The sequence below is a fragment of the Tyto alba genome, unplaced genomic scaffold (genome assembly GCF_018691265.1).
Source record: "Tyto alba isolate M040663 unplaced genomic scaffold, T.alba_DEE_v4.0 Super-Scaffold_40, whole genome shotgun sequence".
Lineage (NCBI taxonomy): Eukaryota > Metazoa > Chordata > Aves > Strigiformes > Tytonidae > Tyto > Tyto alba.
The window spans coordinates 33602577-33620368 of record NW_024881316.1 but is presented as its reverse complement, the minus strand read 5'-3'; the positions used below and the strand labels follow the sequence as shown (position 1 = coordinate 33620368).

Genomic DNA, 17792 nt, shown 5'->3' with positions numbered 1-17792 from the left:
TGATCATTTTACCCAAACCATAATATTTTGTTGTTGTTAGGATGTTATCAAGGAGGATGCTGATGAGGGGCTTCCTTCACCCACAGACCCCTCAATGGTAAATGAGTAGTCATGTGGTGTGGAAATTTTAGCATCTCTGCTTTTTCAGCAGTAATGAGTCTGCATTAATCATAACTGCAGTTCACTAACACTGCATCAGTGGCTTTGGTGGGCAAATAGAGTAGTTGAAAACTAATGTAGTTCGTGAATGAACCTAAGAGCTAATATTTCACTTATAAGATGTATTATATTTTTCCCTGTAGTTCTCCCCTTACCTTTCTCAGTAGGTGTGGTGAGTTTTCAGTAAAGAAAATGTTGTGGTAGCTAAGTGAAGAATGACAGCTGGTCATTCAGCACTTAAATTTTAGGATGAAGTAATTGTGGGTTTTCTGCTTTAGTCAGCACTCTCACCTGATCCCTACTTCTTTAGTTGGTGACATAAAGCTATTGCAGTTAACATGGTATAAGGAAACTTTCGATAGAAATTAAAAAAAAAAACAAAAACAAAAAAACAAAAAAAAACACCAGTCATAAGCTTGTTCTTGAGTCAGAATGCTAACATCTACCTTTGCCATGACCTGTTTTTGTTTTATCCTAAGTATTTATCTTCTTTGTACCATGGAAAAAAAACCACACACAAATTCCAGAACTGTATTTAACTGCACATAACCTTCACTGAGCACCCACGTATCGGCAGTGCAATGGAAAATGTACCCTAAAGTTCTCTGCCACAGGTCATTAGTTACCTTGTATGAAGGGATGACTTTGGAGTAAGTTTTTCTTGTAGTATATTTTTGGAGATGCTGATGCCTTCCCTGTGTTCGATTCCCTATCTCAGTATCCCATTGTCTTCCCGGTCCTTTGCAGCTTATCAGTGCAAGGAGAAAAAGTAAGGACTTCTGAGAAAGTAGTGGAGTGATGGCTGAAGTGTGTGTGTATCTGTCAGTGTGAGAAGGGCCACAGACCTGGAAAAGTGGGATTTGGTCTCGGGGCAAAGCAGTGAATGAGCTCCAGCAGAAGACCTGGACTCAGTTGCTCTCCTGCTTGCTGCTCTGAGTGTGTATCTTAAGCACACATAGGCTGCAGTTTCAAACAGCAATTTAAAAGACTCATGGAAGTTATGTAGTCTGTTGGCAGTAGATAAGAAAATACAGGAGGGTAGAGCATTAAAAAGAAACTTTGAAATAATAATAATGGAGGATTCTATTAGATCTATTTTTGAGTTGAATTTATACTACTGTGAATCTGTGTAGTACAGCACATCAGATCATATGCTTTTCTAAGACTTAGCAATATTTAATGTACAGTGTAAATCTAAAAGTTTGAATTTTTGAAAATCTCTTGTGTAGCTGACAAGAATGTTGTTAGTCAGGCTATGGTATTTTGTGTGCCTGACAGGATGCCTCATCAGGGTTTCATTTATTCTAAAAACGCTTCTTTTGTAGACCTTATTGAAATTTCTGTGAAAGGAAACATACTTGTTTTAGTATAATCGTTACTGCAATTATCCATAGGTGATGTGTACAATAATTTCATCCAGCTGTTTAGGTAGCTGTTAATTGATGGGTCATTGTTACTATATACATGATACAGCTTTTACTTATTAAATGGCTTGGTGCATGCAAAGTCATGAAATAAACTGACAGACTGAACAAAATAGTTACTGAACACCAAGACGTGTAATTGGCTCGGTGATTGAAAACAAGAGGAGCATGCAGAATCAAAATTGTCTTTCATGCAAAACTGGCAAGGACCCAGAAACGTTGCAATTCCACTTCTGTGTAAAAGAATAAACATTATTTTGAATGTTTAAGTCTTACAGGGCATAAAAAAAGTTTCATCAGGAGTATCAATTTTTGTTTATACTGATCAACATTGCTACTCATTGCATGAATTGACGGAGCTGTGTTGAGGATGTTGCATGATGTGGTTAAGGCCCTGCTGTTGTTGTCAGTCTGACATTGGAGTTGACTGAGTTCTGAAATTTCAGATCCTGATCATTAGTCTTGTAAAATCTGTGTAAGTCTAGGATTAGTAGAAATCAGAAATATTTTGAGAGCAGCCATCCTGTATCAAGAATTTGACTTCTGCCACCTTCTATATTTGGATTCTGTTGCTGATGATAAAACTTGTCTATCTCAGACTGTAGTTTATTGTTCTTTACTGAATGGACCAAAACATAGGTCTCAAACCTATGCTTTACAGATACCATTTCTGTAGTATCAACATGAAGGTGCATTGCAAATTTTAGGTATCAGCTTAAATCACTAATGAAAATAGTCTTGACTTAGGATTTCAGCATTTGCACATCTATGATGGAGGCAAACATGAATTTCTGGTGATTTTACTATGCAAATGGTTATTTCTGAGTGGAACGGCAAAAACTTCAAGTGCTCTTCTGAATTTATCATTGGACTGTAGTGTTGCCAATATCTGTTCATAGTATCTATCCCCTATTATGTTAGAAATCAAACTAGCATTAGCAGTGGTTATCTGTCAGAAACTTAATGGTGTGCTTTTAGTTTGCATTGTTAATTATGACTTGTTAGGATGCAGCTTGTTGCAATGTAATTACTTTGTTTAGATGCATTTTTTGCATTGCATTGAATATATAATAACTTTAGATGTAGTATGTGTGCTTTGAGTGAGAGCTAACATGGCCTGGAGCATGTGGTGTAGATAAACATACAATACTCTTTGAGAAACTGGAAATGCTCTTCAGAAGTTTGAGCATGAATGAAAATGTGTGGCATGGGAGTTTTCCTATATGGATTTTCCACGTGCTTTTATGTAGCATTTTTGTGCTTTGAATATTTGTTCTTAAAAGTAGTACCTTTTCAGTTCTGTGGGTGGTGGTTTGCATTTTGGGGGGGCTGTGTGCTTAGATAGAAGTTTCCAAAGTTATTTGAGATACATTGGTGGTATAATGTGATCTTGAAATGGCAGGAGAATGTTTGTTTAAAAACAGGGTTTTCCATCAGAAACATAATGTAAAACTTTTATGCAAACAAAATACAGCAAGTGTCACTTTTTTACAAGTGCAAAACTGAGTAGTCTGCTCATAGGAAAATAGTATTTGTATAGCATATACTAAATGTGTATTCTGAAGATCTATCTTAAAAGTTTCATCACATTATGGAAATATCCTACTTATGTCCTAACACTGATTTCCTCTGTTTACTTCAAAGCATGTCATCTGAATGTTCAACCTTTCTGATGTCACTTTAAGCTGTTGTTTCTTTTAATTCTGTTCTGTTGTTTTCTTGAAGCAGTGTAAGTCTGGGTTAAACAAAAACAGACAGGTACAGCCACTTTCTGTGAATTATCATTCACTTCTTTCAGAGTCATTTCAGAAGCTATCATACTGGCGCTTCATGCTGGGCTGTCTGTAAACTAATGCTCATTACTAGCCTTGAGGTTTGTTTTGACAAGCTGCTTTTAGCTTTTGCATGGCAAATACTTTTCAGAGTAATGTTCTATAAGCATCTCTAACAAAACCACTAAGGCTGAAAAATGTGTCAGTTTAAGTACAGTTTTAATTCACTTACATGATGACAATATCCCTAAAGCTATTACATTACTTATTCTTTGGAGAGTGCTTTTTATAAAGAATGATTTGGATTAATGTGCATCTATTTCAAACAGTTCACACTTTAACAAACATAGTCTAAATATTTTAGAGCTTTTCTGTGTTTTTTTTATACACAGAAGAGTTTCTAAACTAACTCTTAATGCATGCAGAAAGAATGACTTGTTCTTGATTGTTAAAAAAATATTTTGATCTGAAGAACTGTTAAATTAGAAGCGTTTAAAACTTTTTTTCATTTATTTTTAGATATATGACAGACAATGTATCTAATAGATTCAGAGAGCAAAGGCAGTTGCATACACATATTGCTTAGGGTTCATTTATTTTAGTAGTGCCACAATATAATTTGGGCTATAACAATTTCTTTTATTTTAATTGATAAGCTTTCTTTCAAAAAATAATTAAGACTTGAGTTAATTTAATACCTTTTCTTTATTGATGTATTATCTAACCCTTACCAATAGTAAATAGTGTTCTTATGAGGAAATAATAGTCAAAACTGGTATTCTGAAGAACAACTCTTTTTATAAAGTAGAAAATTAGAAATACACATAAAAGTATATGTTAAATAGTTTATGGATGAAGCTTCTTCCTGTCATCTTCATCAGTTTGATGGTTGGCTTATATCCTTAACTCGATAAAGATTTTAGCTGTGCTAAAAATCAGACTAGATTAAGACCTAAATTTCCTCCATTAGATGCATAATATGATAACTAATTAGGTATTGTAGGCACCTAATTAGGGAGACATTGCAGAATCTGCAAAGTAAATGCCTTGTCCTCAAAAGGAATACCAAACCCCTAAATTATGTGCCTGGACTGTAGTGATATTATAATGCTTAATTTTTATGCAATAATTTAGGTAGACTACCTACCCAGAAAATGGGGTACATCTTTTGTTTGTTTCGTGTCCAGTTGACATCACGTTAAAAAAATATAAATGGTCAAAGGAAGAAAGGTTAGTGCCCCAGCTCTGTTTTCAGGCATGTGTGCAACCTGCTAGGATTAGATTCCCCACAGCCTCCTGTAGTGTTCTTAAGTGAAGTTGATAGTTTGCCAGTTTTAAGGCCATTTCAAGTACATCTGGCAGAGAATTTCAGAGGAATTACAGGTAATAGCATCTGAACTTTGAAACTCTGAGTACTTTAGGTGGGGAGCGTGCCTATCTCCCCAGATCGGGGTATCTCTGATAACAATAAGTTGAAAGTAACTCTGAGGTTAAATGGTAGTAGATAATGTGGGTTTGGCTTGCTGCCTTGGAATTAATAGTTGAATAAATTCTTCTTAAATAGCCTGGTTTAGATAATTCAGATATGGTTAATACCATTCTGTGTGATAATCCTTGGCTTTCATAATATATTTGGATCTATTCATTTATATTAATTCTGAAAGATGAAGTAACCCTGAGGTAATTAAATAAAAATTAGAAAAAAAAAATATATTGCAACTATAAAAGCAGTCTTCATCGGTGATTTGAGGAATATAGTCAAATTTGATTAACTGAACTCTGGACAGTCAAAATGCACTTTTACATGCCGGAGTTTATATGCATGGGATGATGAGCTCTGAAGCTTTGTAAGCTCTTTTGCACTCTCCTGAGATGAGCTTCGTTTACTCTGTGGTCTACAGTGCTGAAATCAAAACCACACATTCAGAAAAAGGGGAGGGTGCAACCTCCCCCCCAGAAGGATGGCATGCAACTATTTCATAGGTGATAGAACTAGTTATGATTTTGCTTTTAGAAATTTAGAATCACTAGCACAACTGTTGAGAGCTTTGCACTTTGCTTCTACTTAATGCATAGGTCCCCATCCAGGGAGACTGTGAGTTTTTCTGAGAACATACTGTCTTAGTATACTGACTGTCTGCAGATGCATTTGTTTTGTGTTTCCACGCTTTCTTTGAAATTCCCAAAATCTGGCAATATTAACTGGACAACTTCTGTGTTACAGATCTGAGTTGTGAATAGTTTCTACCTAAATCTTGCCAAAATTTGAGATACATGAAGCATCCTCATAGTATCTTGAAGGGCAGTGGCAGTGCTGCTCTGTGTTTCGGTGCTGTGATACACAGTGCCTTGGCTGATCTTGTGTAAATGGAGCTGAAGGAACCTCCAGAAAATGGACAGATGTTGCTAAAATTACCCAGTGATTCCAAGTAATTGAGGAGTTATGTTTTAGATCAGCTTTGTCTGATACTAAACCAGGAGTTTTAAGACAGGAAAGTCTAAGATGTGTCTGCATTATTCAAAAGGCAAAACAAAACAACAAAAAAACCCAAACCCAAGCTAACTGCTAAAATCAGGGGGAAACTCTGAGTAAAATTTTAAATTTTAAATTGATTAACCCTTTCTTAGTATTTCTGATTTTTATGTTACTTTTTTTAAATAACATTATTTAAGAGAGTTATTTTCTCACATAGGCAGGACTCAAGATGCTGTGGTTTTTCTCATATAAATATTTCCCATTACATAGATACTCTGATAGTAATTAAAAATGCCTGTGCATTCTTATTCTCATCTCTTAATTTTAAAATGTAGTTGAACACAGCTTGATTTGTGTTAGTGCATACTGTGAAATTCCGGGTGTACTAAGTATTTGAACAAATCTTACGTGCACGTTTTCTCACTTCTTACAGGGAGCAGGAGCAGGCACAGGATCGACCGCAGGAGTATCACATGTGTCTTTGAGCACAATGAGTGTGGAAGCTGTGTGTGAGAAGCTAAAGCAGATAGATGGTCTGGACCAGAACATGCTACCTCAGTATTCTTCAACTATAAGAAAGGTACCAGCTGAATTTTGTTAATGTTTTTAGTACCTGAACATGGAGATACGCAAGGAAAAGGAAATATTCGGATGTCTCTTTTTTGGAAAGTGTTTATTGAAACACATCAAAAGTCAAAACAGCATCCTATCTTCTCTATGTGCTAAGTTTGGAGGACACTTTAATACAAGCATACATTTTTCAGAGAAAATTCTGTCTCAGAAAGGAAAAAAACTCGGAAATATAAATGCTGATGAGACTAGTTATTTTGAGAAAATAAGCAAAAAAAAAAATCAACCACAATAAAATGTTTTTAAAATTGCCGTATGTAGATAATAGGGTTGCAAATGTGTTCTATATCCAGGTAGCAACATCCTTTTTTTTTACCTGCCCTGAGAAAGTGGCACATCTGTTGTAAGTGAGCAGTGAAGATGGTTCCATTTCGCTCTTACCACATACGACATCTATTTGCTTCAGAAAAAGGCCACTGTACATTTTTCTGTTACTTCTTTTTTCTCTCAGACATTAGCAAAGAATCATTTTTGTCTTTATTACTTTTTTTCATCCTTCTGCATGCTCCTTCTACAAAGAAAGAAGGGAAAAATATGAAGGCTGTCATTACTGAATGTTTTTGCTGATCTTGCTTTGTCCCAGTACCTACCATATCTTAAAAATACAGGGAGGATGTTGATTTGGGGATTAAGAGACAGGTTTATCACAGGAATCCAGTGTTGCTTAAAGCAAGAAGTAGGATGTCAGATGGTAGCTCATTAAGTGCAGCTGCAAAAAATTCCAGTTCCTTCAGTGGTTCTAGAGTGCTAAAAGAATGTGCTCATCAGTTATCTCTAATGAGATTCCTCTTATATTCTTGCATTTCTTACTAGAAGTGATATCATGTGAAAAGGAAGAATGACAATGGCTCAGCCTGGTCATTTTTATGGTTTGGTTAAGACTATCTGCTGGCATATGGGAACCAAACCATGGAGATTCCTCAGGCTGAGCAGAGCTTTCAGCTTGGGTCTTCCATTCTGTGGCTCCTCTCCTAAGACATGGTTCCTCTCTTATGTTCTGTCCATCCACTGATACATGGTATAAAGAGAAATACTTTTCCTTCTTATGTAATGAAATTGGTTCTGTATTGAACTTGGTGCCATTGGAAGCTAAGTACTATATAAACATGCCTAATGTAAGGAATTACCTTCCTGGAGTATAGATGGTGCTTAGGCACTTCCGTGTTGATCTCTGAATGAGGATGAAAATTAGAAGTCTAGTCGTCTATCCCAGGGTATTTCTGATGGTAGGAGGAACGTAAGCCTGTATTTATGCAGGGAGGGAGCTTAATGGAGATAGTACTTGATCTTAAATGTCTCACACTAGGGGTCAGATGATGCCTGGGACTTAACCATTTGATTATCTTCAGATATTTGGCTGTTTGCAGTCTGTTTGTGTTCGAGTCTGAGAAATATAGGCAGCTGAATGTGGTTTATTGTCTGTGAAATTTTCTACCACTGATGTGTTGTTTCCTTATGTCTGTTTATAGAACACAATCATATTGCCTTTCATGTACACATTTTTGATGAGTTTAGTATTTTAATTTTTTTCATGACACATAGTTTCTTCTTGTCCATCAGTAATCATCAATAAGTATTCTTTTACAAAAGCATGTGTTTATTATATTGGATTGGATTTAAGAGTGACATTGGAGAATTTTACCAGTAGTCCCCATCAGCATATCCAATTTTAATTGTCTTTTTAGTCTAGTACTGCCATGCCATAAGTCTTGTATAGATGATTTACATTATTTAGTTTTATCGTTTCAGGCAAATATAAATGGCCGTGTCTTGGCTCAGTGCAACATTGATGAACTGAAAAAAGAAATGAGTATGAATTTTGGTGACTGGCACCTGTTCAGGAGCATGGTAAGACTTTCTTTTCAGTAGTCAGGTCATCATAAATTAGTCTTTTTCATTATAAACCTTACCTTTTTTTCTTTCCTGTTGCTCCCTTGTTATCATCATCTTTAAGATGATAAATACCGTCTTAAAACATGCATGCATTTATTATTTTGCTGCTTTGTCTTTTTGTCTTGAGCACTTTAATGAAGAACGGATTGACTATGGATTTACATCTTAATTGATTGTGAACTCTGAAATTTTGCCTTCTCTTTTTGTAAGATCTGTCTTTCCTGTATGGTTTCTCTTCCCTTTTTAAATTTGCCTATTTTAATTAAATTATCAGAACTTAATTCTCTTTGAAGCCTCTGTACTACTGTTAAAAGTTAGGGAGTTCAAAGTATATTAGTGTGAGGAAGTGGACAGCCAAGCTGTTAGAGATGCGTGGCACACAATTGCATAAGCGTGATTTTTAAAGAAACATAAGCTAAAAATCAAGCCAATGAGATAAATGTACAATATTTGATCGACACATACTTGTATAATGTGAAAATGCTGCATTGAATAATATTATTGAAGCATACATACAGATTTTTGGTTTCCCCCATTTCCTTCCTCCTGATTTGAGAGTAAATGACAGTTTTACAGTGAGGGTTAGGCAGCACAGAGAACTGTGTTTTCTTTCAAGTATTTCTAGCATATTGCCAGTTTTCTTTCTGAGAATTACAGTATGACTCTGAACTGTGAAATCAGTCTTGAAAACACCAAAAATTACAATATGAGATTTATTGTTAGATTCAATTTGCTTAAACTATAAAATGGAAGTGTTGTTTTTGATCTTAAATTTACAATTTATCACTTACCTAGTTTTACAGTAATTTAAATGTTTTGTGGCGTATGAGTTCTTTTAAGGGTCTGAGCCATAATAAGATTAATTTGTCAATACAAAAAACGTCTTAAATATTAAAATGTGATTTACAGTAGAGACAATGAATGCACTAGGTCTGTGAACAGATTTTTATTCATACTTTTCTATGATCACAAGCACATATGCAAGTGTACTTTTACAGCTGTGAATTCCTTGTTCCTATTTTTAATAGAATTATTCTTTAACAATTTTGAGAACTTTTTCTATTTATATAATTACACTTATACTGTCTCTTTTTGTATGTTAAGATACTTGAAATGAGAAATTCAGAAAATCAGGCTGTTCAGGAGGATCCTCGTGGGACGACTGAGCATGTTACCACTGCGATTCCTCATAGTGAGCTTACTCGTCGTCCTGGGCATAGCACTGAGTTGCCTCACACTGAGCTTACAGGTCTTTCTGGTCAAGCTCCCTACACACTTAACTTCAGCTTTGAAGAACTCAACACAATTGGTCTTGATGAAGCTCCTCCACGCCATAGTAACTTAAGTTGGCAGGTATTTAATAGAGAAATGTATTCTGATTGCTTACTTCTATAGTAAAGGGGTTTTTTCCATTCTTGGATACAGAGAGGTCAAAAAATAAGTCTACTGTGACAGTTCAGGTACATTCAGTTCTCAGTCTTGTCAAAGACCAGTTTTGCAGAGATGTAAACTCTAACCACACTCTCTGAGTCAAAGGCTTTGTCTTTGCCATCTGAAAACTTTTCATCTGTTTAAGTAATCGCTCTTCAGGAGAAGAAAATCAAAGCTATCATGCTTTTCTCACCTTGCTTAGGGTGACATCCTGCAAGATTTCTGTTTATCGTACTATTCAGACTTTGTGTATGAAATAGTTTAGCTATGTGCTAGCCAGATGTTATGCCATGCAAAGGATTTACAGATACATTTATTAGGTTTCTTTTAAACAGACAACTACAGTGCTCCATGACATCAGAGCCTTGTCCTGACAATGCATAATCTAGTCAGAGACTCCAGAGCTGACTTCCTTCTCTAACTACAGTTTCTGCCTTAGGTTATGGTCATTTTCCTTTTCATCTCTGGATTTAGAAGTCTAAATTAGGAAATCTTGAAGATGCCTCAAAATAGGAGGACACCCCTAATTAGTAGCTATAGCTGATCTTTTTAATATTCAAAATTGTTGTTGAAAAGAGGCTTGGGTTGCATATCTCAGAGATAGATTTCTGTCCCAGATACCTCTGTGTGTGCGTTTGTGTGTGCACACTTCTGTGTGTTTGTAGGATACCAGTTACCCTTACTGCTTATGTCCAGCAACGGAGTATCAGTGTATGTTTTTCAAAACCAAAGTGGCATGACTCAAAATTGTTATGTTGTTTTTGTGTCAGAAGCACAGAAAGAAATACAAGAAAATATTTTAAAACACACTTTAAAATAGAAGCTCAAATAAATAGTGCTTTTGACGCCCATATAGTTATCTGAAGTTAAATCAGAAGAATGAGAAAGGTAGTTTGTCCTTAAGAAAACATTAGAATTCGCCTGTTGGAATTTTTAAAGTTGATATTGATTAAAAAAGAATATTGCTGCTTCTCTGTAAAAATGAGGAGTTCTCGTAGAAATGCACGATGAAATCAAATAGTTCTCTTTTTGGCAAGTAATCATAGCTGCTGTGAGTATGGATAAATAGTAGTGAATATGCATAAATAAGCAAGTGTTAATATTTTGGAGATCCTTGGATTTTGTTTTGGGTATTGAATTGTTTATGTGTCATGTGAGGTTGGTGTTTAAGTGACGACTCCTTTAGTTAATCTGGTTTAACCGTTCCCCAATATTCTAGTGTATATACAACATTATTGATCTTATGAAAAGCTGTCAGTAATACTTGTTTAGTAACATAGAGGGAATAACGGAATGGTAACCTGCAGACCTTGTGTATGTTGCTTGCTGGGGAGATTATGGGCATCTTCTGAGAAGGAAAGAAACCTGCTAGTTTTCATTGCATTCCAGTGCAAAACAAGAAAAAGGAAAAGGTGATGGACAGAAACAAGAAAGATAAGAAGGATGCATATAAGAGCAGGAAAAAGGTGGAGGGAAGGGAGAAAAGATAGAGGGTGGAAAAGAGAAGGGTGAACCAAGAGGGTATATCTATATGATTAAGCAATTCTGTTCTAAATCTTAAATTCATTTATGGTGTTTGAATCCGTACATTGATTTTCCTGCTTGCTAAAATTACCCAAGCCCTTTTAGTTTGTTTTTTTAGTAGTGTTTCTAATAGAAGGTAGTTTTTTGACACATGGTTCATTTTCAGTGTTTTCTCAAATACAACACAATACCTTAACAGTCTTCAAAATCTGATCTCTTGTGAACTGCAAAGTTGAGTAAGTTTCCTGAAATATGTAATGCTTAAGTTAAGTCAGTACCTGAGCTCCAATGCACTGGGCCCCATGCATCTTTTGCTTGGTGGTAGTGAGAAGCCTGCTACATGCATGACACCAAGCTGTATGTTCAGCCACAATCCATCCCTTGCCTTGTTCAGCTCTGTGCTGCACCTTGTTTCTAGCATTTGTCAGATGGCTTACTATTCTGTGCCTATGGAGTTCTCCATGTGAACACTAAAAGAGAGCAGAGGTGGGGGCAAAAAAGGATGTGTTTGTCTGAGAACTGATTTTTCTGAAATCGGCTATATGCAATGGAATTTTTCCAGGGTACATTTGAAGTATGTCAGATGGGGATCTTTTAAAAATGCTCTTGAAAGGTGTTTATCGTTTAGGTGAACTCTTGCTGTCTTTTTAATATAAAATGCTAGTTTTGTAAATGTACAAAAATGTATTAGAAAAGCCTGTCTCGACACACAGATTTGTTATAATTGTATGCACAAAAAGAGTTAGCCTCCAATGCACTGGATAAAATCCTTGTTTTGTGGAAAACTTATGCTATGGGGACCAACAGTAGTAATACTTAATGAGTTTAGTGAATGTGTGTGATTGCATATATGTGATTATAGTAAGCATATTTTAATTATAGCATTGACAGATTCTCTTGCATAATGTATTTGCAACAAAAATACATTTAAACACATACTTGATGCTTTGAGTTATTTAATTTTTAAAGATTAGTAAAAGTCAAAATAAATAGTTCATTTAACCTGTTCTCTCTCTTTTTCATTTTCTTTTCTTTTTTTTTTTTTTTTTTTGCAGTCACAAACTCGTAGAACTCCAAGTCTTTCAAGTCTTAACTCTCAAGATTCTAGTATTGAAATATCAAAGCTTACTGATAAGGTACAGGCAGAATACAGAGATGCATACAGAGAGTATATTGCTCAAATGTCACAGTTAGAAGGAGGTGCCAACTCTACTACAGTAAGTGGTAGGTCCTCCCCTCATAGCTCAAGTGCTTTCTATATGGGGCAGAGTACATCAGGGGGTTCCTTGCATTCCAGTGCAGAACAGGAAAAAGGAAAAGATGGTGAACAGAAACAAGATGATGGAAGAAAATCCTTCTTGCTGAAGAGGAATGATGTTGATTACAGTACTTCAGGTGTTTCTACTAATGATGCATCTCCTTTGGATCCCATTACTGAAGAAGATGAAAAATCTGATCAATCTGGTTCTAAGCTTCTCCCAGGAAAGAAGTCTTCGGAAAGAACAAGTATTTTCCAGGCTGCAGATTTAAAGCTTAAGGGCGTTACTCTCCGGTATCAGAAGCTTCCAAGTGATGAAGATGAGTCAGGAACCGAGGAATCAGATAATACGCCACTTCTTAAAGAAGGTAAAGATAAGAAAACAGATGGCAAAATAGACAAACAGCCCAAATCTCCAGAACATGGATCTGAACCTATTAGAACCTTCATCAAAGCAAAGGAATATTTGACAGATGCCCTTTTGGATAAAAAAGATTCGTCTGATTCTGGTGTAAGATCCAATGAAAGTTCTCCAAATCATTCCCTCCATAATGAAGGAGCAGATGACTCACAGCTTGAAAAGGCAAATCTCATTGAGCTTGAAGATGATACTCACAGTGGAAAGAGAGGAATTCCACACAGCCTTAGTGGCCTTCAAGATCCAGCAGTGGTTCGCATGTCTATTTGCTCAGAAGATAAAAAAAGCCCTTCTGAAAGCAGCTTGATAGCAAGTAGCCCAGAAGAGAACTGGCCAGCTTGCCCGAAGGTCTATAATTTAAATAGAACCCCTAGTACAGTGACCTTAAATAATAACAGTGCTCCAAACAGTCGCGCTAATCAAAATTTTGAAGAAATACAGGGTATCAGAGATTCACCTCAAATTATCCTGCACCCTGGCTCAGGTTCCAATTCAACTGCAGTTCAGAATGAGAACCTGAAGAGTGCTGCTCACAAGCGGAGCCAGCGTTCAAGTTATACCAGGCTTTCAAAAGATTCATCAGAGCTCCACACTGTTACGGCCTCAGAAGGGGCTGGTTTTGGAGAGGAAAGAGAGAGTATCCTGTAATAAGCAGCCAGGTTAAAACAGAGTATGCCCATGAACTGTAGCTTGCTTGGAATTCTTTGTCAGTGTGTGGTTACATTAAGCTCTGTAGTTTAAGCTTTTAATATTGTAATAGAAGGTCTAGATTATTTTCAGTCAATTACTTGGAGAGAAATAATTTTTACAAGAAGGAAATTACTTCAGACCTTCCCCACTAATAAAAGTAGTACATGTCAGCATGGAAAACTAGCTCTTTTTTAAATAACTGTGCAAAGGTTTGGTCAGGGACAGATGTTTCAAAAGTATGGTTTAATTATTGAAATTATGATGTGATTTTACTTTTCTGTTGGGATATGTATTACTTATCCCTTCTAAACATTCCAGTTAAGTTTGAGTGCTTGCAAGTAAAGTTAAGACTCTGTATCTCTACCATATGACCTAAGAGATGCTAGAAGATTAAATACCGCAACCTGTGACACCCTTATTAAACTTTGTGTTAATTAGTGGATTAACGTGTGCAACATATATTACATATGTTGAAATTTGACTGTTAAGATACCTGTTTGGCTATATGTACACTTTTACTCTGTATGTTCAGTAATTGCTATTGACTTTGTGGACTTTGGGTAGGGTGATAAGGTTTGTAAGGGACATTGTCTTGATGTGTCATTGGAATTGGCAGTTATTTATAAGGTAATACCTTATCAGTGGTTTAGTGGAGCCATTATTTATTATAGGTACATAATTTTACAGTCACTGGTCTAAATAGATGTAACTACCTGAGCTACATTAAAATATTGTAAGGATAAGGTATGAATGTGATGTCTGAACTAACAGTATCTGTTGCTGTGTGTGATTTTCCTTGGTACAGTGTTTATCATTTGGTTATGGAAAGAAAACTAAGCAGTGTTTTCCATTTTAAAATAAATGTATACTTTTTGGAATCTTGTCAGAGCTGTATGCTAGCTTCTTTATTTCTGAAATACAGTGTTTGAAGATTTTTATGTCATCGAAGTAATGTACCTGAATGTTATTGTAGCAAATACTTGTACTGTCCAGTGAATCTGCATGTTTTTAAGAATTAACTGTTCAAATTAGACTCTGGTAGTACAAAGAGAATAAAAAAATAAATTGGCATGTTGGATTTGTGTCCAAATTTCTATTTATTGTGGTATTTTGTTTCTTCACTGGATAAAAATGTTACATTCATGTTGTTTTGGTTAAAGTACTTTTCAGATTTAATTAAAAAGAATGCATTAAAGCAACATTGTTATTAATACGGTACTAAAGAAGCATCAAGTATAAAAATACATTTGATAAATGGAATTGCCAAAGCAGACCTTTCTAAAGGAAGTGCTGTGAGCTGCAGAGATGTGGCTGCCTCCCGCTAGTCCGAAGCAGTAATCCTGCTGTGTGCAGCAGTTACCATGTGCTGGTGGTTCTGCGCAGCTTTGTTTCAGCCCTAGTGCATCTCCAACCAGATGCCTCCAGCGGGACCATGTGGTCGTGGCCTTTGTTTTCCAAATCAAGAGGATGCTTTTCTGTGCCAGAGTCAACAGAGAGAAACTGGCTTTTTCTAGGCTCTTTGTTTTTTCAATCCATCGATGTCTTGTATTTACGGGACTACAGACGTGATCTGTATGTTTTTGGATTCTGTTAAATTGGTGCATTATTTGACTGAAATAAAATTTACTCATCAGAATGTTACAGAAGTACTGGAAACCTGTATGCGCACATTTTTATCTATTAGAAAGGTTATTAGTTTAACCAAAAACCCTCCCAAAACAAAATAAGCCCCCAAAGCATGTGTAGTTTCATGATGTTTTTCTGAATCTTTGGGAACAGTTTTTTGATTTAGGTTTTTCCTATTTAAAAAAAAAAAAAAAGCACATCACTGCTCTCTGAAATTTTTGGACTGTAAAAGCTTTATAGAAAGATACTTTCAAGCATTGTTTTGTAAGAGGGGACAAGAAGTGTAGCCTTCTTCATTTAGACATATTCCTAGTATTGATGAAAGACATCAATTATCTCGAATCATTTTGTCTGTTAAAGTCCTCCAGTAATCCAAATGGTTGAATTTTAAATTTTCATAGGGTTTTGAGATCTTTTTCTTCCTGAAAGTTTTATCCTCGAGTTCTTCATAAAGTACCAAAATTGGGTAGGTTAGTGGAAAACTTTCCACTGTTTCTATCTTGCATTCATTAATATCAGTGTAATTGCTTACCATCACTAAGAAACAAAGTTAAAGGCAAATTGTCTGTGTAAGATTGTACGGGGCTTAATGTAATGCTCTCTTTGAGTATGTAGGTCCATGCCCTGCATGGGATATGGATACCTAAAATCATTTCAGTTTCAAACAGTGGTTCAGTCCTGCTTCCTTTAAATGCATTACATGGTAATGTGTTCTGTAGTTTATATAATCAGATGTGTTCACAGGCTTGTTATTTAATGCCTTCCTAGCAAAGTTCCTAGAATCAGCAAAACGCAAGTGCTTCATAGCCAATTCAAGGACAGTATGCTACAAAAGCTGTTTGCTAATAGGACAGTAAATATAACTGAACCTTAGAATCTACTTACATAAAAATAGCTAGACAGAGTGCATTTTTTTCTTCATTGAAGCATCTTTTTAATTTTTTTATACAGGTGTTCATAAGCAAACAGAAGAAAGTGTAGTACTCTGATAAAGGGAGAGAAAAAGAGAGAAGGCAGAAATGGAGTACTTAATACAGCACAGAAGTAAGAAGTGCCTTTTAGTACATAATGAATATATATGTTAGTTACTGTAGATGTTTAATTTTTTCACATGCAGAGTATGAAAGAATAGCATTTGCAAGTATTAAAAATACATTGCCGTTTCATAGCTGAAACTTGTTTTTTCTCTACCACAGTTGCTATGGTTACTAGCTTGCTTAGTTTGTTGCACAATTCTTGGAGTTAAGAAACCATAAACAATTTCCAGTGTTGAAATATTAAATGTTAGCTCTGTGACTTGTGGGAATCATGGATCCCAATAATTCCATGGAGAATGGAAATGAATGAAGAGTATAAAACAATAAGACAACTGCAAACTTATTTCTGGTACTCACCACTTTCCAGAACTCTTGTAATGATAGTTTATGTATCCACTCTAATTTTGGATGACTGAACACTGCGGGAACTTGAAACCATTACTTTTTTGCCTTACTGAAGCTGAAGAGCACAGTTTGGCTTGTCCTCTTGTTCTGATGCCTGGATGTTTGTATGGTAGGATGAAAATAAATCGGTTTTGAAAGGAAAAATTGGATGCAAGTAACATTCCAGGATTTATGTGAGACTCATATGGCTATTTGCCAGCTTTTTCCAGGGTTACAGTTTATGAGGAAGGGGAAGAGAGAAATTCTTACATCCTGCGTGTAAACCCTGCAACAAAATAATGATCTAGTAAAATTCTTGGAGATTCTGGAAAAAAGGTTTCCATTTTGTGCCTGTCCTGGTCAGTCTGAGGTATCTGATCACCCTGTATGACTTTGCCCATGCAGCAGAATATATATATGTGCTATTAATAAGTTTTCAGTCCTTAGCTTTCTGAATTTTTCTTTCCAAATACTGTTAATTTTCTTGTTTCTTCTCTTTTCTTTATATAATCTTCAGGAAGCTTTTCAAGGACACATTTAACATGGCTTTATACGGTATGCTGAAAATAGGTGGTTTCTCTTGTGGTCTGAGGTTCAGCTGTTCACTTCTGTCCACAGAATCCTCGAAGCCTGTTCTCTACCTTTGCAACTCCTGTGGGCAGCTTTCTGGACCTCACGGTAAGAATATGGGAAGTTCTTTGGCCACAAAACACACAGGCAGAAGATCCCAATAGTACCTGTTATCCATAGTCCAGCCTGTTGCACCCCATATCCTTGATAGCTTTATCATCTGCAACAGGTTTATTTAAGTTTCTAAATACATTACTAAGAAATCACCAAAGAAAATAATACTTGGGTATTGGAAGTCTTTTAACTAAACTAAAAGCCACAGTTGTGGTAAAATAGAAGTGGTAATACCTAATAGTGAATTTTCAGACACGTGTGAGAAATACAGCATTCTAATTAGTGTAAGATAAAGCCTGCTGTTAGGATTTGGGTCTTTTCTGTGCCAAATAATAGCTGTAGTGGAGAGAACTTGCAGCAAAATTCAAATTGCAGTTAATCAGAGA

At 35.8% G+C, this 17792-nt stretch overlaps 1 protein-coding gene across 9 annotated transcripts in view; it reads left to right on the top strand.

Annotated features, from left to right (window-relative positions):
* Nucleotides 1-14765, top strand: part of KIDINS220 (kinase D interacting substrate 220) — an 82660-nt gene extending 67895 nt beyond the window's left edge. For 2 of the 9 annotated variants that reach the window (XM_042802996.1, XM_042802993.1), the window contains 5 exons: nt 3312-3341; nt 6265-6411; nt 8211-8309; nt 9459-9707; nt 12365-14765. In XM_042802996.1, the coding sequence (XP_042658930.1) occupies nt 3312-3341; nt 6265-6411; nt 8211-8309; nt 9459-9707; nt 12365-13633 (1794 nt within the window). In that variant the 3' untranslated portion in view covers nt 13634-14765. Of the gene's footprint in view, nt 1-40; nt 98-3308; nt 3342-6264; nt 6412-8210; nt 8310-9458; nt 9708-12364 lie in introns of all 9 variants that reach the window. The other 7 variants (XM_042802995.1, XM_042802992.1, XM_042802990.1 and 4 more) reach the window with 4 other exon arrangements.
* Nucleotides 14766-17792: the final 3027 nt, after the last annotated feature.